At 39.8% G+C, this 22,858-nt stretch overlaps 1 protein-coding gene across 3 annotated transcripts in view; it reads right to left on the bottom strand.

Annotated features, from left to right (window-relative positions):
* Positions 1–6,675: 6,675 nt before the first annotated feature.
* Positions 6,676–22,858, bottom strand: part of CDK19 (cyclin dependent kinase 19) — a 107,691-nt gene continuing 91,508 nt past the window's right edge. For all 3 annotated transcript variants that reach the window (XM_077302079.1, XM_077302086.1, XM_077302095.1), the window contains 6 exons: positions 21,878–21,947; positions 20,667–20,739; positions 19,455–19,552; positions 18,220–18,298; positions 11,294–11,548; positions 6,676–8,124 (listed from right to left, as the gene is read on the bottom strand). In XM_077302079.1, the coding sequence (XP_077158194.1) occupies positions 7,993–8,124; positions 11,294–11,548; positions 18,220–18,298; positions 19,455–19,552; positions 20,667–20,739; positions 21,878–21,947 (707 nt within the window). In that variant the 3' untranslated portion in view covers positions 6,676–7,992. The remainder of the gene's footprint in view (positions 8,125–11,293; positions 11,549–18,219; positions 18,299–19,454; positions 19,553–20,666; positions 20,740–21,877; positions 21,948–22,858) is intronic.

The raw sequence follows: 22,858 nt of genomic DNA, 5'->3' as shown, positions 1-22,858 counted from the left end.
AGCCCAATAGCTAGATTTTTCTTCATACCGGCAATGGACAGGCCAGATCACTTTCAGCCTGGCAACAAAGCCACGGGTTAGGTTTCACAGTGGCGTGTTGTGATGGAGCAACCCACTGCTGCTCTTTCTAGAACGTGTCACAATATGGAGAGAAGTAGCATGAAAGTGACTGATCCATCACAAGGTCAGATTCAAAACTGAAACAATTTTAAAGTTTGTTAAGCAGAATCAAATGTGAGGTTTCTTTGCCTTGGAAAGCTGACTGACAGGCAGACAAAAGGTGAAGCTGGTACTATTACTATACCTCCAGGCTGGATACATCTGAATTTGTAATAACAGCAATCATCATGCATTCTGGAAAGCTGCAGGACTGTTGCAATGCTACAACAATTTGGAAGAAAAAGATAATTGGACTGTCTGAAAATCTTATAAAATTGTGCATCTTCCTGGAGAGAAGTCTTTCAAACAGAGGGGTTAAGGAATGAAGTGAAATCCCAGTAGAATAAAATTCTCAGAGAAAGAAATATCTTTGTTTCCACTCACTTAGAAGCAGCATGAAAAGTATGTTAACACAGTTTTTGAGCTATAGGGGAAATAACCCATGAGAATATTATTTTTGGGTACCACTGAGGTTTCTAGGGCCACTCACCAAATCTCCTTCCCACAGGAGATCTCCACTGACCCCCCCCCCCCCAGCTATTCCAGTGTGTGTGTGTGGGGGGGGGGCTTTTGTAGGAAAGACGACTTGGCAAAATTCCACTCTGTGCTCTTAGTAATCTATGGAGGATTTAATTTTGCCATGAAGGGATTCCCATTTTGCCATGTCCTGCCTCTGAAGATCCTAGCCACAGTTACTAGTGAAACATCAGGAACTATAAGTACCAGACCCAGAAAACCCACAACAACTCGTTGACTTTGGCTGTGAAAGCCTTCAACAATTCATAGAAGATTCAACCCACTAATCTACCCCTTCCATTAAAGTAATGGCTAAAAAACTCAACGTTAAAAAGGTCAATTATTTGAATCCTGTAAAACTACTAGAAATGCTGTGAATAGTTCTTCAGGTCGGTGGAGTTCATCCTATTACCACCGCAGCCCAACACTGATAAATTTCCTATCACATAGGTGTTTGACTTCAACTTTTTATTATTATTACAAATGTATATTATTTATTTTATTAAAAAACTCACACTGAAGCAATTCAATTTAATTACAACCAAGAATAAAAAATATATGCAAGGAATGAAAGCATAGTTTTTAACAGTCTTTCAAGAGCAACATGAGGATATCTTAAAAACAGTAAATGCAAAGCCTATTGTCTGGGAGCTTCTTATAACTGGCTATTGGGCATAGCTGCCTTTGCTCCAACAAGTCAAATGGAGAGATGGCAGCAAGAACTAGGAAGCAGGGTTGGGTGCTTCGGCGTCCGAAGCGGCTGCTCATGCCTGAAGCACCCAGTGTCGCGTTGTGGGGGGGAGGGGAGGCATGGGTGTCGACACCCGTGCCTCCCCTCCCCCTGATGCTGAAGCACCCAACCCTACTAGGAAGCAAGACTCCCGCCATCCTTCACTTTGGGAACATGTTGGAGAGTTGCTTGTAGATGCAAAGTCTTCCACTAGCAAGACAGCCAACTGACTCCAGCTGGTTGACTGAGGAGTAATAGTTATGAGGCAGGAAGGGATTGTGGGGGTTTTGTATGCTGAATCCATTAGAGATGGATGTAGCTATTCCATATCAAATATTCCTTCAAATATAAACAAACCAGAAAACAACTCTGCATTAGAAAAGGTAGTTTGGTGTTTTGCAAACCTTATCAGCCACCACAGAATACACTGCTTCACATGGGCTGGCACTGACCAATTGAAACAGTATATGAAGGTACACAGAACTAGCTAACAACAAAACTCCACAACGGTGGAAGATGACTATGTAAAATTATATAAAAAAGAAAGCTGATGTTAGGCACACTTCCACAAATAGTTAACATAAGAAAATACAAACTAAACAATTCCAAAAGTATACTAGATTACAGATATAAAACATTATTTAAACTGCTGTTAAAAAGGGACATCTTCAGTCCACATTGTGTAATACTTTTTAGTGTCTACACAAGACAGATTTCTTTAAAAAAATTAAATATTATTAATTTACTACTAAATATTTAGGAGATAACAGTGCATTAAGGACTTTTCCCCCATAAAACAATACACATTGCTCCGGTGTGGCAAAATGCTGAGATTATACATGGCCTTATGTACAATGCTTATTTTATCCTGCTACAGTTATCTTTGCTTAATGTTACTTAAGTACCATCATGAAGATTATGAAGGAAAACCAAGCTTATTATGTTTATATAAAATATTGTACATAATCAAATACTTCAAGCTTCTACCTCCTCAGCCTCAGGATGTCCCCCGTCCTCCCCCCCCCAATCCCCGCATCAAAGATACAGTGTCACAGATACAGTGCAGGACTTGCAGCTTTCACAAGATTCTTCCTTCATTATGCAGCTTGTGCTACCATAGATTTCTCTTGCTTTTTTTTTTTGAAACTCAGAAGAGAAAAATTGTGAAATCAGGGTTGACCACACACTGTCACCCACAGTAGCAAGATTGACATCAGTGTTCACTTCATGGAGCCAATGTGACATAAACAAGAGACTGCAAATAATATTAAAGCTGCCTATACAAGAAAGAATTAATTATTAGAGCTGCATGCTTATGAAAATCTGTGGGTCCTCTTGTGTTTCCATAACATACATCATATGATTAACTTTACATGAAATAGCTTTGATTCATGAAATTTCCCCTGAAACCAAGCTACCTCATCTTCACTTACTTAGCCCTGCAATACATAAAATGCTCATATTATTTATTATACACATATAGCTCATCATAAAAGGCCAAGTATGCCCAAAAGCTAAGATACAAATAGGGAAAGAGTGCAGTAAACATTTCAAAAATGTAAACCTATACTTTCATCTATTCCCCTGTCAATGCTTATTTGGAAGGCCATTTTGTGTGCACAGACACTGCAGGGAAATGGGGCATAGCAAGCAATTTAATATCAGCAAATATGCAAATAACTTGTCATTACGGACAATATCATGGCCATTATTCTAGGGGATTGGAAGCTCATGGAAATAAAGCACATTCAAACACAGGTTTAAAACACTGCATGCAAGGGGAACTGACATTTGGATAGAGCTTACCAAAGCAGAGGACAGCCTCCTCCCCCCCCATGAGAGGTTCAACTAAGCACGTTTAAATCCCACTGGCAACTTAACTGCAATTCGGTGTATTTAGCTGGATGACTGAATACAAGCAAGAGTGAACTGAGGGTCAGAGCAACAGAATGAGAAGACAAAAACTACTAAAAGTAAAGGTCAATAATGTTTAAGATGCTATCCTATATTTACCTCAGGTTCAGAAAGGTCACAGATGATAAACTCGTAACATGGAGCTGAAACCATTCCACTTCAAGTCTGGTCAAAACTTACTTGAGTTTCATCCAATAGAACTATTTCAGACATACAATGTGTCACAAGGACTAAAACTGGTTATTTTTTAAATCTCAAATTGAATTCCTTTTATTTTCTCCCCCTGTTCTACTCATCCTCTGATGAATTATCTTTTGGCTCTTTCCAAGAAGTCACCTGGTGCAAATGGCAAATTGAACAGTGCCTCTGGCTAATAGGGTGGGTATTACACTGCATCTGCTCTTTAAAGTGGACTGGGAACATATTCTAGACTAGGATACCTTTACTACCCTAGGGATTAAGGAAAATTTGCTCTCTGAGCAAACTCACTTTGCAGATTCTACTGTAGTCTTAGTGCAAAATATTCAGTATTCTTGTTTATGGGCCCAGAATTGAACAGAGCATGTGACATGAGCTCAGTCTATACAGAGTAAATGTCCATAAATGTTTATGTAAGTAACAAGCTCCTTCATGTATCTCTTTTCTTAAAGTACTGGATGCTGCATATATGTCTTCTCAGTTTAGTGCAATGAAGTCAGGGCTATGTATACTCTTCACTGGGAGAAAAAACCCTCCAACATACTAGTCTGAATTTTCTGTGGAACTGCCAATAATCTGGGGAGAAAATATTGTGCTCCTTAAACATGAGAAACTGCAAGTGCCATCTCCATGTATTATACCTAAGGACAAGACATTTTGTCTCCACATTGCTGGTAACCCTAAGAAAAGCTGATTTCTGAATCATGAAAATTAGTGTAATTTGTATTCTTCTTTTGCTAGCCATGGACAGCTTCCACGTGACCAATTAGACTCAGATTACCATTTGTTTGTGTGAGTCTTTTCCCCCCCAGTTCTGCATGGCATTGGGCCCCTTCAGGGGCTTTACCACGACTTGCCCGACTTGCCTCCTCAGTTGGCCCGTCAAGAGAAAGCTGAGAAATCCATGTTCCACTTTTTAACATGGAATCCATGGGGGGGAGGGGGTCTGTCAAGGCTGGGCCAAATTGATGCGGGAAAACTCTGGCTGTCCTCAGCCATGCTTTCCCACCCTTGCTCCACCCCACTCCCAAGTGTCACTTCCATCATCTACCCTCCCAACCTTCCCCTGCTCATTTTATTTTGAATGAAGGCTGTTAGTGTTACAACGTGATCCTAGCATAATGAGAAAAAAATTGTTTTGAACAGTAGAGTGGGGAAAGCACAGTGCACTGTACAGGCAAGCCTCTTCTCTCCCACCCTGTTTTTTAAATTCCTTAGACAGGGTTATTGTGTTATGACGCTGTGGTGTTTTAATGAGCAAGGACTTTTCAAAACCAAGTTCATTAAATCAATAACTATTTGATACCTAAGAAAGGACAAGTACAATACTGCAGATAATTTTACACATTAAAAGCAACAGGCATGCCAGAGTGCCATTCTGCAAGCTGTGAGTGAGGTCCTGCAAGCTAAATAGAGAACAGAAGGGGCAAGCCAGCAAAATTGTCTACAGTTTTGCTGGCTTGCCCCTTGTGTTTTCTATTTAGCTTGCAGGACCTTACTCACAGCTTCTGGAATGGCAGTGAAGACTCTGGTTTTGAAAATAAAATTTTTACACAGTAGCTTGGCTTTTCTTGGGGCCATTCCGCGCAAGTTCAAAGTAGCAGGAGTGTGGCAAATTGTAATCGCTACTAATTTGCAGTTATGCACAACGTCGCACACAATCTGCAACACTCCTGCGAACGATCAGCTAAAAGCGCTTCATTGTAGCGCTTAAAGGGAAATCCCAAAAAGTGGATTCACCCTCCGAAAAGCACTACACTCTTGCAACCAATCTGCAACACTAGTGAAAAAGTTCTGTGCGTTACCATTGTTGTGGTTTCAGCAAAGTCCCTCCCCTTGGCTCTCTCCTCTGATCTTCCGGCAAAGCGATCGCCATTTTTTTTTCTCAGAGCGAGCGGAGAGCAACGAACCGGTGAGTCTTCATTCACCCAGCGAGGCTTCTCCGGCTGCAGTCCCAACACAGAGCTGCTTTAAAGCTCGCCTCAAGTCACCAAGCACAACACAGCCCCGTTTGCTAGTTCCCTTTAATTTCGGCTGAAAATTGCGCCCGTGCACGGGGGGGGGATTTTTTTTTTCACTCGGGGGAGTGTGGCAACGATGAATCGCCAGCTCAGACACAACCTGCCAGCTAGATGGGTCTCTCCGTTGCAACGAATCAACGCAGATTCATTGCAACGCATTTTTTTTTTTTAAACTGTTCTTAAAGGCAGAGGGGCTTTTTCGGAGCATGGTAACAACCGCCTATTGGCTGCTCGTTCGATTGACGGCCAGAGGCAGGACAAAGTACAGAAAAAATCTCTTCCTTTCTAGTGATTTTTGCCGAGACCAGAAACCTGTGGGAAACAATTTAAACGCAACGGGATTCTACTACAAAGGCAGGCATGCATAATGACGAATTCCACTATTTAAAATAGCGTTTTTTCTTTCAGTAATCAATTTGCCACATTGATCCTGGTGCGGAATGGGCCTTGTTTTCAGTCCTCCTGGGAACAAAAAGAAGTCCTTGCTTGCTAAAATGCTACAGTGTCATAATACCATAACCATGTATATATGACTTGGAGAAGGGGGCATTTTGACTTCCCATCTCCCAGCCATCACGTGCAGACACAAACCTGGGGGCAAAGAGGGAGGGAAGCAGGGCAAGGGCTCCTTGTGAGAAAAGACTGGGAGAGCCATCCTGCGGCAAAAAAACGGGACAGTGCAACATAACTGCTGGGTGAGTCCTCTGTGTGGAAGCAGTCATGGTGAGGAAAAGCAGCTGCTGTACAGGGAAGGTCTAGCAAGCTAAACATGCTGTTTAGCTTCACTGTCTAACCTGCAATTCCACCAGGCACCATTTACAAATTTTCAAGCCTATGTTCATCATCTTAAGGATGAGAAACTACCTTTGAGGAAGAAAAAAAGGTCAGATTTATCAAATGTTGAGTACTCTGCTGAACTGCAGACTACACTGATCCGTAAATAAAGTTGTATTTCTGAACCTCTGAGAAAAGAACAGCTTCAAATTACATATTTTCTCTGATCACCAAGTTTAGACAATGATTCTCCAGTTCATAGGCTCATGATCCCTGGCATTTCCTTTGTGAGGAGCCTGCCCAGTACACCAGCACTCCTTAGGTACCATCACAATGTGCATAACCTTAGGGAAAAAGAAACCATTCAGTAAATCCACATTTATCTGGCATGAATAGTCGGTTAATTATAGCAGTAGCAAGACAACATAATATTCATTTTATGCATGAGAAGCCTAAACATTAAGTCACTGTTCAACAACTTTAAATCTTTGATCTAGTCAGGACAATGAATAACCCCCCCTACCCAAAACTGTCAGGGTTCATGACTGCAAACTGTCCTGCAAGTAGGCTACTGCCCCAAGTTCATGCTACAATATAACTGTTCATTTCTTAAGGTGCCACAGCACTCTTTGCCTTTTTGCTGCAAGTTTCAGGACTATCAAAACTCAAAAAGGAAGGCTGCATCAAGAGAAGATATAAAGACTGTATACTTTGGGCCTAAAAAGCAGACTTGACCCCCCCCCCCAAAAAAAAAGTAGTAGCAGTTTCCTTGTTTGCCCTTTCTTCCACTGATACGAGACTCCCAGGGTAGAGTTCCAAAATACAGACAGAGAAGACATTATAGCACACTCTTGTTCTATTGGAGTCACAGCAATATTTGCTTAGCTGCCAGGTTAAAGTCAACCCACATGGAAGAAACTGGTCAATGATCTATGGGATTTCATCTGAAAGATAAAACTAACATTCATAACCTTCTGTTTTGGTGTTCAATCCAAACATAGAACACACAAAAGTTGCTGCAGAGACTTGGGTTGTATATTTTTCTTTTCTTTTTTTAAAGACCTCATCTGAAAACTAGACTAATAAAAAAAGAGAATAATAAAATACTCTGGAACAGTAAATTTGCTGTTCTTGACATCCATGATCAAAACAGTAATATCCTGTGAAAACAACATAGTGCTTTTAAAAGGTGCATTATACCTGTATAGCTAAAACTGGTTTGCCTAGTAAAAAACTAACTATATACAAGCTTGAAAAGCCTGGGAATTCAAGATTTCAAAAACTTTAAAACCCTGATAAAGGGATTTGAAAAAAGAAAGAGATCTATGACAATTACTAAAACACAAGAAAGGTGCAGGAATCCTTCAAAAATTCCATAGGATAACGATGATTAAGTGCTGGGTTCAGATCAGATGGTTTCATTTAAATAACCACAATGGAACACATGCAGGAGCAAGCTGAGGGGAAACTTCACAAGAATCTCCTTTATGGCAAAAAGGGATAAGAATTGTCTCTTGTCTGAAAACCATTAGTAAATAAAAGTTTTCCTTTTATAATTGCAATTTTAAAATCTGCATCACAGTTTGCATTTTTGGTTCTTCTCACTGTTTATGAACTTCATATTGCTGGAGTCCTTTGACTGTTAGTCCATTTCTTTCTAACGTTGTCTATGAGGCCTCTTCAGTACCGGTGAGACTGGTGAGATTGATGGTACTGTGAACTTTGCTGAGATGATGTAGAATAGCCCATTGTACTCTGGGACTGAGAAGATCCCTGAATGTTGCTTTGGTAATTCAGGCGTGAACTGGAGTGCTAAGGAAGAAAAAAAAATGAACAGTTTGCTAGGCTGGAACAAAAACCTTCAAGGAGACTGGCCATGATTAAAGTTAACCATTACTGAACATTGATCAAACAGCAAATTCTTCAGAAAGTTGAAGTCCTGTGATTAGGGAAGGCTTTCTCAGCCAGGATTTTGTGATACCCTGGAGTTTCTTGATGGCCCTGGAAGGGTTTCCTGGATGGATGGGAGTTAACTTTTATATGTATTTTAAATTTGCTAAACATTAATCAGGTGATATGATCATATATGGTCATGTAGACCTGCCCCCCCCCAATGGCTAATGATGGACCTGGAAGGGATGGGAAGGGGAGGGATTCTGGGTGGGCATGTACACAGCTAGGCTTCCCAACCGTATCCTGCATGATTGCACCACTTCTGGGGTTTCTCGAAGCCTGAAGGAAGTTTCAGGGGTTTCTCAACAGTAAAAAAATTGAGGAAGACTGGTTAGGTCATTCCTACCCTTAAGAATGAACAAGAAAAGCAAAATATTATAGGAACAAACAGGTGCTGTGTCACACACTTGAAAGCTTATAAAGAAATAGATTTTAAAACTTAGTCATAACTTCTATTCATAGGCTAAATGTTTCTGCATCTCATTTTATGTATATGGATCTTTGGGGCAGATGCAGGTCATGGGATCAGGTATTAAATGGCTTAAATTTTGCTATATCAGTATATCTTTGGGTGTTTCCAGACACCAAGGAGGAAAATTGTTTTTTCCTGATTAACACAACAATAGTATTGCCCTATTCTCTGGCACATCTGCATTATTTAATCCACATGCATTATTCACACACAGACAAAATTCTTCTCTTTCTGTTAGATAGATGCATATAGTCTTGAATATTACACTGATGGGGAAAGCAACCCAGTCTGTGCTAGGCAGGAAGAGGGAGACTTCCCAGGAAATGTGATCCAAATGTGGTGTTCGGCTGGCACAGGAAGGAAGCTATTTTTTCTAATGCTTTCCTCTTCACATTGGTCTCCATGCTGTTTGTGAGGGTCCCCCTCATCCAGAGAAACAGACGTTTATGGGCCTGGTGGGCTGCATTAAGGAAGTGGAAGCAGAGTTCTCCTTCACATAATTTGGTTTCAAACCACTGTCTGGGAGCATCAACCTGATTACATACAATGCCGAGTGGCACAGACTTTCCACACCGGTCTCATCAGACTGCCTGCCCCAATACTATTTTGGGGAAATGATTAGTATTTCAGAGGAAGCTCCATGGTGGCAACAGCAGAGGGGATTACATGTGGATCTCTCTGATCTGAACTTATGTCTGGGGAAGCTAACATATTTTGCTGCTTCAGTGCTTTGCAGGGCCATGGCAGGACTGGTCTGCCATGCATACTCATGTTTCTGCTTCACTGTGTAATATTCAGTTGCTCCTGCTGCTGCTGCTGCTCTTCATAAGAGGCATATTTTAAGAGTATGTGTACAAGCAATGATGCACATCAGAATAACTTAACTTTTTTTAAAGCAGGAGATAATGTCAAGGCTTTCCTCCATCATGCCATTTGCCTGAGAGAAGACTAGGGTTGGGTGAATACTGAATATAACAGTGGGGATCAGAGTGTGTTGCTGTGGTTACAGTGTTGGGAAACCCTGATTCAAATCCCCACACAGCCATGAAGGGTCAATCATTCTGCCAGCTAGATGTACTTTCCAGAGTCATGAGAAGAAAAATTAAGAAGCATGAACTAAGCATGTCAGCATGACTGGGAGAAGAGAATACAAATGGGATCGTTGGTAGCAGGCAGGCAAGCAAGGTAGAGAGGCAGGTTTCAAAGGATGGTAACATCGTTCAGTGCACATATGGAAAACATGTTGCAATTGGAGTAGAACAAAAAGTTATGATAAACCAGCATTTTTTAAAAAATGGGACAACAGTAGGGAAAACATGGAAGGCAGCACTTTATTGTCTGAATTCTTAGTAATAAAAGGGGGAATGAATAATATCAGTAGTGAAGGAAAAGACTAGAGTGGGAGGTTATGATTTCAGTACTACAGGTCCTTTGTCATACTGTTGTCAACCAAACCAGTTTCTCATATTAGATTACTTCTGAAAACAAAAGGCCAAATAACTTATTATTTTATTCTTGTGTGTGCACTGTCATTTTGTTGTTCATCATTTTATTTTTATAGGTAAACCACAGTTGTCAATGTAAGTTCTTTAACATCTTATTCCAGCATTACTTTTTTTTCTAATTGCAAGCTGTAAAACTACTTGCTCCACATAAGTGTAATAGGACAGTAAATATAGCGCTTAGACCTTCCCAGTTTGTGACCCAGGAAATGTAATGCAGTCCACTAATGATGGACAGTAGCTTTACATCACAGGTTACCTGGAATAACACAAACAGGAATTCCCCCAAGTGCACCTGACTTTCTTGATCTCAAGTTTGCAAGTCTGAGAGAGCAGAGGTAGGTAGCTTTCTTCTTCTCACCCACCAACAAGCCTACCTTTTATCTGCCCCTTTCAGCTAAATCTATTGACTTCATTTACATCTCACCTTTTTCCACATTGAGAAGCCAAAGCAGCTTACATTGTTTTCCTCACAGCAACTCTATGAGGCAGGTTAGGCTGATTGTTTGTACTTGCCCAAGGTCACCCAATGAGCTTTCATGGCAGAATTCTGGATTTGAATTGGAGCCTCTCAGATCCTAGTGTGGAACTCTAATCACTGAACCACATTGGCTTCTGTGTGATGGCTACTATTGTAAAGTGCCAAACAGCTGAACCTAGATAAGTCTTGCAAGTTGTGTGGCAGCAAGTTACAAGATTACTGCCAGGCCTGGCAAATGCCAAGACTAAGTGCTGGCAATACTGTTGCTGTTGCCTACCAATGTATTTGTGACTTACAGCTACAGGCAACATTTCTATCATTTTGGCTTAAAAAAAAGCATGTTTATTTTTCTAAATTTTAAATTTCTCTGCAAATTTAACAAAATATTCTCTGATCTGTTCATGGTCCCAATCTCCAGATGTAAGTATCCACTGATGGAGCCATTCTGAAAATTAGATATATTAATATGCTGAGAAAGAAAATTTTTGAATAAAACATCTTATTGTAGCAGAGTTCTCCTCCCCCCCCCCCGAAAGGAAACAAAAAATGCAGGAGTGTTAAAAAAATAAATACCTGGTAATCTGAAGGCATGACAGGCCCGCCTGAATTAGTGCCTGAAGGCCCGATGCGTGGTTTTTTATTTGGAGGCACCTGGTTGAGGCTGGAGTCCTGGCTATGCTGGAGACCTGCCCCAGGGCCACCACCTCCAGCTCCACCTCCCCCTGCAGTTCCATTTGTCTGGGTACTGTTTTGTTGCTGTTGCTGTTGAGGTGCTGCTTGCTGTTGCTGAGGTGCTGTTTGCTGCTGATGTTGGTTCTGCTGCTGATTCTATGGAGTACAAAAGAAACAAAAGGACATATTTCAATAATCACAGGTGCAGAAGGAACTTTCAAGTGCAGTGAGAAAAAGCCTCTCTATTCTTTAATCCACAAAGTTAACCAAGAAACTCTAGAGTGGCTGAGATTAGCAGTTTTCCTGCCTCTTGCATGAACAAATATGGCAAATATGAATGCATGAAACCCACCTTCTGGGTCTCTCAGACATGACTAATCTAGCCTACTGGCAACATAATGTGAGGTTTCTAAAACCTTGTATCCCTCGTGATGGGAATGATGATTTTGTAATCCAAAATGAGCAGCTTTTTCAAATGTTGACTGTGAACTACTCTTCTGGTTGTGGGAATTTTTAAGAAGGAAGAGATGCTTGGTCCAAGTAGCCCCAACAAACATATTTGTCTCTTTTAGCTTCATATCACTAACAAGTATGGATTCCTGGACTTACCTGGGTGGCATCCTTATGCTATGCAGAAAGTATTATTGAATATGAAATTGTTAAATATGAAATTGTTAAATGTATAGAACAGGGATTCCCAGTCAGGGTTCCATTGACCCCCAGAGGTCTGCAAGTTACCTTCAAGTCACAAGTATGCACAGTATTAAAATATGTTTTGGGTCTAACATATTTTGTGGGATCATCTTACATCTTCCTTTCAGGTTAATACAATACTACCTGATTCTTTTAACTATTTTAACTTTTTTTTGCCATCAATTGACAATTCTGTAGTTTTTTTCAAGGCAATAAACATTCAAAGGTGCCTTGTCATTGTCTGCCTCTGAATTACAGCCCATTATTTCTTGGTGTCCTCCTATCCAAATACTAGCCAGGGATAATCCTGCTTAGCTTGCAAAATCTAAGCAATGACCTGTCAACCAAGCAACGCAGAGAGAGAAAGAAGCAAACTGACAATGGCAATCACTCTTAGACATCACTACAATTCAATCCAATCAGTCGAAATGAGCTCCCAGGTAAACTGCTCATTTTGAGTCTCTTCTTCAGTAACCGCATACAAATATATCTCTATCTCTATCTCTATCTCTATCTATCTATCTATCTATCTATCTATCTATCTATCTATCTATCTATCTATCTATCTATCTATCTATCTATCTATCTATCTATCTATCTATCTATCTCTATATCTATATCTATATCTATATCTATATCTATATCTATATCTATATCTATATCTATCTATCTATCTATCTATCTATCTATCTATCTATCTATCTATCTATCTATCTATCTATATTTAACAATGGTTCTCTTATTTGATCTTGATCTCAAATAAACAGTAAAAACAGTTTTACATTCCATTCATTTAACCTCTTAAGAAAAGATATTGAAAACAGTACTTGTACTTTAAAAATGGAGGTAGGTTAAATGAATGGAATTTAAAACTGTTTCTACTGTTTATTTGAGAAAGCAATGAGAAGACCTGGGTTCAAATCAATCTGAATTCAGCAGGATCAACAGTGGGAAAAAATAGTAAGTGCAGAATCAGCCCGGGCATAGAGTGGTGCAGCCCTAATTCTTCTTCTGCTTGATCCTTTTCTTCCTTTCAGAGGATACTTTTCAGTTTATCAAATAAAAACTCTAAACTATTCACCAAACACCAATATATCAATAAATGTTTGGGTGACTGATGAAAGCTGGAGAGAAAAAAAAATCACAGCACTTCTCCCATCTCCGATTCTGGCAGTATGGCACACATTTTTTCAGAGCTCTGATGTGGTCTATGTTTATAGAACAGATACATAAATCTAATTCTAAGAAGCCACTGCAAAAATATCTTCAGGACAAACTCCCTGCCACTATAAGCAATCACAAGCCTGACCACCCCGCATACTAATTGAAATCACTTCGTTTTATAGTGTCACAAGCTACTTAACAGATCAAATAAGCAGAATTTTCACAGAAGTACACAACAGTGTACACCTACATATCTCAACATGTGTTTACGATGCCATCTTTCACAATTTTAGCACTAAATTTTTCAACAAAGTTTGATGTTATTGAATTGCATGAAAGATATACTAAGCAATATAATGGAACTAGGATTACAAAAATAAGATAAGTGTAAAATGTATCAAACATGCTATGTGAAGCAATGCAGATAATGGAATTACAAAAAATGAAAACAATGCTGTAAGAGCATGAAAGAACATACACCATATAGTGGACACTATAGTATAGATTATTAGTTTTATAAAAATGCCCTACCAAATAACTGTTTTTAAATACTTTGCAGAATAAAAGAAGTGTGGGAACATTTCTTCCAGTTATAGAAACCTGAAACCGTAAATACAAAACTCCTTTTCTCTGTAAATCACTTGCCCAAGGATTCTAATAGTGCAAACCAACAAATGGGTTAGAGCAGAAACTAGGGATGAGCATCAACAGCTTCACAACCCTCAATTCATCATGAATTTAGTCTGTCTCCCCCCACCCCCAACCAAGGTTCGGGGGAGACACCTCCCCCAAATATTTCCTGGACCTTTTGTCTGGATCGGTTTGGGGTTCAGGCTATTAAAACCTAGCAGCTGAGCAGGGCTTCACTGCTCTCTCCCAGGCTGAGGGAAGTGAAATAGACCGCTAAAATGACTGCCAAATGAATTTCACTCCTTCCCGCTTGGAAGCCAAATAGATCACTTCAAGCTCATCTGTTGTTATGCTGAAATGGTTGGCAGCCATTTCAGCAGTCTGTTTCACTTCCCCACACTTGGAAGGGTGTGTATGTGAAATGGAGGCTTTAAATAGCTGCCATCCATTTAAACCTAACAGCTGATGGATGGATCCATCAAGCTGTAGGCTTAAGTGTCTGGCGGCCATTTTAGCAAATGATTTCATTCCTTCCCGCTTGGAAGTAGGGGGAAGCAAAATGGAGGTTTTAAATTATTGCCAATCACTTCAGCATAACAGTGGATGGACATGAAGTGATCAGTTTTGCTTCCCCTCGTTTCCAAGTGGGAGGGAGCGAAATCCATTTGGCAGCCATTTTAGCAGTCTATTTTGCTTCCCTCAGCTTGATATTGGTATTGTTCAGGAAGGAGCTTTTATAAAAGAAACATGACTGTGGCCTATATCATGGTATATTATATATTTGCTCTTACTGTACTGCTTTGTACCTTTGTAATACCATTTTCTCTATTGTTTGACATACAATGTGTAATGATTTTTGCTATGTTTAAGTTGCTTATTGCATTATCAGGTGTCTCATTTAATTGACTGAACTGAATTTTGAGTCTCAATGAGAAAGAGACTATTAATTAAATTTTAAAAATGCACAGGATCAAGCGGTGAGGAGGATTCTTTTCTAAGTGAACAAAAGGTCAAGAAACAAAAGCATGATCCCTGAACCGCCCACAGGTAAGCGATCCTTTCTCAGCAACTTCTCATATTCACAGCAAACTCCGCAATCCTCCTCTGTGAATCAGATTCCTGTGGGGTAGCATATAATAGCAAAAGATTTATGCTCACTTACCTCTGGGCCTAACTCCCTTATTATTAGTCTTTTGTCCTGTCAAAAATAATTTCCCAAGCACTTAGAGTCCTGCAGGACTGTTGTGAAACACTGTTCTCTCTTTGTTTTCTTCTAAATCGGCTACATCACCATTTTTACCTTTTTGCTCCTTGATCTCTCTGTCTAGTTTACTCCAACATGATTTTACACCCCCACCCCATGCTTTTTAAAATCAGGAGTCTTAAATCCTGCTTACTGCTAATTCTGTTCTAGTCAACTGCATAAATTCATCCTTTTAACTTCACCTATTTCTTAGTTATTTACACACACAATTTATGCTTGAAAGACATGTGACAGATTTCACACCAATCCCTAGTGCTGATTGGAGGGGCATGACAAATGATTGAGGGGGCCCAGCCCCTTTTTGTGCCATCATGGCTAAAAGTCTGCCCATCTCTAAATTGCCAGCTTTAAGACGTTGAAACAGTTTTTGTCAGATCATCTGGAAGGAATTGAGGGGGCACTGCAAGTGGGCTGGAGGCGAGTCAGTTAACCTGTTTCTGCCCAAATTAATTCTTTTCTTCTGTGACCCATAACTTCTTCTTCCTCTGCTCCTTTCTGACTTATTCCTGCCATCTTCAATATCACAATATCAATACTGAGTCTCAGAGTTTTGGATGGAGTGAACACTCACTGCAAAATTTCTGTCTATGGGCCTGGACCTGTTGAGGGGTACAGAGTAAGTAGTTAAAATATGCTGTGAACCAGAGGGTGAGGGAATGGATATTGATTTTATCTAATATTTTAACTGACTCACAAACATAACAATCTTTTCTAAAACGGTTAATATTTTATGAGCTAGGTGAAAATGCATTCCAAACAAAATGACAAATTGTCTTGCTGTATCTTAAAAACTGTTATTGTGGAACAAGCTTTTGAGAGACAAAACTCACTTTGTCAGATATAATTTCATGCTTTGACAAAATGGGCTCTTGCTCACAATATGGTTCTTAAAGACAGCACAAGACTGTCATTTTGGCTACAGCAGATTAATCCTTTTAAGTAGAAAGAAGAACTAAAAGAACTGGCCCCTGCCAGGTTCTCTGTCCTCCATCAGTCGCAGACAGCAGGGCAGAGAGTAGGGGTGGCAATCCTAATCTGGGAGGATTACTCCTTCAGAGCCCTTCTTGTACTGTCGATACCAGGCATTGAATGTGTAGGCCTCAGGTGAGAGTGTGGCCATCTAGGTGGTGTACTGTGCAGGCAGCAGCGGCCTGGACACTACAATTCCTGACTACTGTTCCTGAGCGACTTCAATGTCTATGCTGAGCTACTGTCCTCTGGAAATGGGCTGGACCTGGTGTCAGCCATGCAACACAGGGGCTCTCACAGTTTGTCATTGGTCCCACCCATCAGGCAGACCACACCCTGGACTTTCTCTCTGGCATGAGATTAAAAGTGGAACTGGTGGTGGAAACGCCGCACCATAGTCAGACCACTATGCTTTGAAGGCTTGGCTATGACTGCCTCCCCCACCTCAGTTGAGTGCCAATCAAATTTCAGCTCACCCGAGGAGACCTATGGATCTAAATGGATTCCTGAATGTCCTGAATGCTCTGAGGGACCCAATGCCTGCTGGCGCATCTCTAAATGATATAGTCAGTAACTGGTACAACTGACTGCTGACTGCCTTCAATGAGATCACCCTCCACATGCCCTCTCCCTCCCCCCCCCCCTGGTCCAAGGAGGGTCCCTGGTATATGGAGGAGCTCTGTGAGAAAGAACAGGAGCTGAGATGTGTGCAGCAATGTATTATGCGCTTCAGGCTGAAAGGAGACAATCATACCAAACAGATGGTTTGTACTGTCAACCTGATTACAGGGACCCTGTGTTATAGAAATGGTTCCAAGTAAATTGGATTTACTTGGTTCCAAGTAAATTTCCCCAGAGCCCTAATGATCAGATACTGATAGATTCAAGTGGGTAGCCATGTTGGTCTGAAACAGCAAAACAAAGTTTGAATCCAGTGGCACCTTTAAGACCAACAAAGTTTTATTCAAGGTATAAGGCAGGCTATTTCAACAGGTTTCATGAACCCCTAGGGTTTCCCAAATGGGTGGGAGTTATTTTTAGTATATATTTTTAAATTAGTTAAACATGTACTGGATGATGTGACCATATATTCCCCACCCTCCTAAGATGGCCAATGATGGGCCTGGAGGAGATAGGAAGGGGAGGGGCCCTGTGTGGGCATGTACGCAGTTATGCACGGTGCCACTTCCGGGGTTTCTTGAAGCCTCAAGAATGTTTCAGAGGGTTCTCAACAGTAAAAACATTGAGAAAGGCTGGTATAAAGGTATAGGATTTTGCATGCACACAAAAGTTTATATCTTGAATAGAACTTTAAGACCAACACTAGATTCAAATCTTGTTATCAGACACTGAGTAAGCAACAGTAGTGCCAGACATCCTAGGCTATATGAAAAGAAGAGAGAGCTGGGTGTTAACAGCATACAGGTCTTGCTGAGTTCCAAGACTCTATAGTAGTTGGTCTGATACACACTGGAAAAGAGAGTGAATCCTGGGAACTCCACAGGGGAGGATAGGGATAGATGATCCATTATCCATCTTTATTGTCCATGAAGTTTCTAATCAAAATAGAACCAATACAGAGCACTGGACTAGGCATTAATATTTAGTTATTATTCACATTCAACTGTGACAATCTGCAAGAAAAATGGGAGGTCCACAGCTAAGGAGGTTGACCACAGAGTGTGCCAAAAATCTGTACCCAAAAATATGGCTAGAAAAGGCATGCAGTACTGTGAATATATATATATGGTTAAGTTGCAATAGAGAAGCCACAAGCATTTAAAAAACCAAGTCAAATTCTGCTGCTACAAAGAATATAGGGCATAAAGAGCTGGAGGGGTATTTCTCATCAACTGCAGAATCTGAAAAGACGTCATCAGGACACAGATGATTACAGCATGAGGCCTCTTTTCTTTCTTCTTCCAGCCACATGTTACTAACAGTATCCAAATTTACTGAACATCATTCACTGTAAGACACTTGTAAATAATGTCTCATGACATTATTCTGGGGTGATCTGTTGAGTACACATTCCTGGAACAACCCTGTCCTGCTAGCTTCATCAATGTATTATTACTGATGTAATAAAATAGTATTTGAACTATACCTTATCCCCCTTTTCCTCAGGTTCATCCTCATTAAGAAATTCTCGTTTTGGATAAGGAATCTGGCAGCCAGCAAACACACTGGAACACAAAAAGTATACAATTTATTTATAATACTGTGCCTCCATTTGCAACCTTGTATAGATTCAAATGTTGACTTTCTTTTATTGACTATCTCCAAATAATCACTAGAAAACAGCAAATAAATAGCATAAAGTTTATATTCAGACACAGATTATAAAGTTGAGGCAACTTCTCTTGGCCATTAGCATTTCTGAAGGCATATCTAGAGCACCAATTTCAAATCTGTTCAGCTGCCCTGGCTCAAATCATTCTAGAAACTTCGGAGATCATAGTTCTGTGAAAGGATTAGGGGTTTCTAACACTGTCATATATAATGTCAGGGTTGAGGCAGTCTATCTACTTTCAGATCAGTTTAAATATATATTATTAATTCAACCTCTAAGAATCTCTGCATCTGTACTTATCCCATAAGATCAATTCAAACCATATACATTTTCATTATTATTCCTTAAACAATAACTATCAGATCATTTTTGTTCAAGGATATATATCCTTGAGCAAAAATAATTCCAAGGATACTAAATGCATGAGGGAAGATGAGAACTAAAAATGCCACAGTGGGCAGCAATTCCACTCTCCAGACAACAGGGGATCATGAAAGAACAGGCTTCCTGAATGTGGGAAGAGAATCCTAAATTCCCACACTTGTATATGCAGAAAACCTATATGAATTTACAATGAACTCGCTTGACTGGGGGTGCACCTTTTTGCAATCTCACTTCTCCTATGTCCCTGAAATGTCATGTGAAAAGCTTTCAAATGTCCTTATCCTCCAGGGTAAGCATTCATTTCTATTACATGTCTTGTTGTATTCCAGCAGAACCTATGCTCAAATAAATGTCTGTCACTTCTGTGGATGTTCCTTGGACAATACAGATTTTCTTTCTTCATTGAGAAGTCACAGAGAAATCAATTTCTAGCTCCTGGACAAAAAAACTGCCTCCAAGACATGGCAAATAAATACTTTTTACTTTTTTCTGAGCGTTCCCCTATTCTTACTGAATAAAAGCATACTTTTGCTTTACAGTGAAGGTATCTCAGAGACATAATCAGGAAAATGTTCTTACTAGCAGTCTATTTTTACATATTTAAATGTTCACCATACATAGCAGTTTCACATTACATAGAGGAAATAACAAAGAATAGCACATACTCTGATGTAGGAAGTGGGTCTTCCTGGAAATAGGGATCCTGCAAAGCTTGCTCTGAGGTAATTCTTTTTGTAGGATCCATAGTGAGAAGTTTTTGAAGCTGTGTAGTATAGCATGACAGAAGATACGTTTATGTAAATATCAACACAGAATATGTCAAATGAGTCCCCTACAAATTTATAAATAATTGAAAGACACATGCTGGAAGTTCACTACAGATGCTTCAATTTGTAAAGCTAACTTTTATACAAATCAGGGGCAGGCAATCTTTTTGGCCCACATTCCTACCCCATCAAATAAACTGTCTGGCAGTGAAGATGCTGGTGTGCAAGCAAAGGGAAGAGGAGAATGAGGGTTATTCTTGGCCAGACACGCGTAGAGGAAGCCAAGCACCAGAATCTTAGGGATTTCCTTTGAATCCAGCTGGTGGCAATACATGTCTGAGAGGAAACAATGGGCACAATCCATGCCTGCTGCATTATCCTGTATCACTGGCCTCAGAAATGCTACCAGAGTGTCTCATTTGCTTGGCTAAAGATCTAGCCCTGAGTACCAGGCAAAATGATCTCGTTTGGCACTACTGACAAGTATACCACAAACTGTAAATGTAGCAGTTGGTGCAGTATAACATCCAACATAAATTCAATTATCTCTAATTTAATTAACTCAAAAAGACTTATCCAAAATAATCAGGGAGAGAAGCATGTAAAGATGAGATGTGACTCACAACCCCCCTTGATATTCCTCAGGCAGGGATATTATTACTTGTATCCACTATATCAAAAATCACCAGACCTACAGCAAATGAGTTCAGGCTTTGCAATACAGTGCTTTTTAAAGCCAGCATATTTTCACCTTAACTTCCTGCTAGAAAACATTGAGTCAATATTACAAATCAAACAACTGTCAATATTCTGTAAATTTAGGCAGATTGTGAGTGGGCAGGAAGGGTTGTATCAGTGCTTGATTCTTGTGGCCCTTTTTTGCATGCCCAGGGAAATGCCTATTGCCACTTTGGGGTCAGGAGGTGAATTTCCTTCAGGCCAGACTGGCCAGGGATTCTTGTTTTCTTGTGGGGGGGGGGTCATCTGGACATGACATTCGAGTCACTGTGGGTGGGCAGGTAGTTGTGAGTTTCCTGCATTGTGCAGGGGATTTTACTAGATGACCCTGGAGGCCCCCTTCCAACTCTTTGATGATACAACATTACCTACCAAAAGGAATACTTTGCTGTCAGGCTTTACTTTGTGTTTTTCCATATATTTTATGAGGCTACTATTGGCATACCTGAAAAATTGAATGAAAACATACATTTCAAAAGGATAACACACTTTCAGAAGTAAAGACTATTTAATACTCAGCATTTGATACCTAAAAGTGCATTATAACACTTCTGGATTATTCTAAGCACTTTATGCAGCTTATTCTTTGAACAACCCTAAGGTGTGTCACAATTTTATACCTGTACTACATGTGCAGAGTTGAAGCTGAGAACAACTGGCCTAAGTCATGATTCATACTGAGGTCATGCTGATTCAAAGGCAAGTTTAACCAGTGAGGCAAATAGTAGCTCCTCATGTCAATATCAGGAAAATGGCATGAGGAAAAGTTAACTCCCATTCGCTGTGGTCCACATTGGGTTCCTGCATGCCACAAAACTGAGTTTAAAGAGCTCTTATTTGTTGGTACCCACGAGACAGCATGCGTCTACAAGATAGGTTTTATTTTATTTTATTAATTAATTATATTTATATACCGCCCTCCCTGGGGGCTCAGGGTGGTTTACATAATAACATATGAAAAATACATGGAACAGTCTATAAAACATATGAATAACCGTGCAATAATAACTGATAATTGTAAACATATAACAATATAATAGTATAACCAATAAACAATACAACAGCGCAACATACAAACAGGTCCAGAGTGTATAGGTGGTGTTCTGAGGGGGGGCCGGGGGGGGAGCAGGGGCCTTTTGTCAATGTTGGTTATATCTGGTCTCAATCAAATGCCTGGCGGAAGAGCTCCTCCTTGCAGGCCCTGCGGAACTGTTTAAGCTCCGTCAAGGCCCTGATCTCCTCCAGGAGCTCTTTCCACCAGGTTTCTTGTGCTGTGCACAACTACCTGTTAGTCATCTTTCCTAATGTTTTCACAGTGTGCACTGATTCACATTTTTCTTAGAGATAACAAGCGTGCTATATAGAAAGTTTCTTCTTGTCTTTTTCTTGCAGGTTTTAATGTTTGAGCCCAATAAAAGATGATAGATAGATAGACAGACAGACAGACAGACAGACACAGTTTTAACATATTTATGGGCTTTTTCATATATATATATTTGTGTGTGTGTGTTTGTATGTATGAACCCCCCCCATAAATATGTTAAAACTATAGTTACAATTAATATTACATGCAAAGAACTTACGTTGTTCTCCTAAAGTCTTTTTGAAGTGTAGGATATTCTGGCATTTTCCTTATGTCTTCCCAGTCTTTATCTTTAAAAAAGAAAGAACAATTCCACAACTATTAAAATTATATGGAAAGTTACTACTTCACCTGATGATAATTTCATAATTATCTGTTTCAAGTGGTAAATAACTGCTCATTAAGTTACTGATATAACTAAAATTAACCCGAAAAGTTATTATATTAAAATTAAACCTTAATTTGGGTTGTAAATATTAAGGCCAGCAGGAATGAGTCTTTATATAAAAACATGATTCTAGTCTTATTGACTAGTGATTTAAATCAAACCCTGAAAAACTCTCTTTGTGAGCCCTGGTGTTATGAAAGCTCTTCTATTAATACTCTGTTCTAAGCTTCAGTCATGGGACTTGTTCTCCCTGAATCTCCTTGTGCCAAACCAAATCCACTTCACACAACTTAACGTACCACACTCTGATAACAATATTGCACAATGAGAAAACAGGAACACAGCTCTATGACACCGTTCAAAAGGTTCCAATGACTTAGCCAAGTAGTATAATTTCATCCCATCTTTGAACAGTCCCATGTGAAAAGTATCGATGATACTGGCAGAATACCTGATGACAGTGATGTACACTTTGTTAAATATTGTGACAAATCCAGTTCCCCATGTTTCATTTTGTAGGAAGAAAGAGAAAGTAAGGGAAACATCCTTATGGATTATAAGTAGCTGATTAACACTAAAGAAGTAGTTGAGTCAATACCTCATATTTAGAGCTATGCCACAGAAAATACTGCACTGCATGTACTTGGCAATTCATCAGGTAAATACTTCCAACAGGTAAAGAATATAGTATGGAGTATGAAACATTCACAGATTAGGATGCATGGGGAAGAGAATGTCATTTACAAAAAAGAAGTAGGCTGCAAAGGGGAAGCATTATTTAAATTCTTTAAACATTGACCAGCACTTGGAAGT

This window comes from Paroedura picta, chromosome 1 (genome assembly GCF_049243985.1).
Source record: "Paroedura picta isolate Pp20150507F chromosome 1, Ppicta_v3.0, whole genome shotgun sequence".
NCBI lineage: Eukaryota > Metazoa > Chordata > Lepidosauria > Squamata > Gekkonidae > Paroedura > Paroedura picta.
This window is presented reverse-complemented; position numbering and strand designations above follow the sequence as displayed.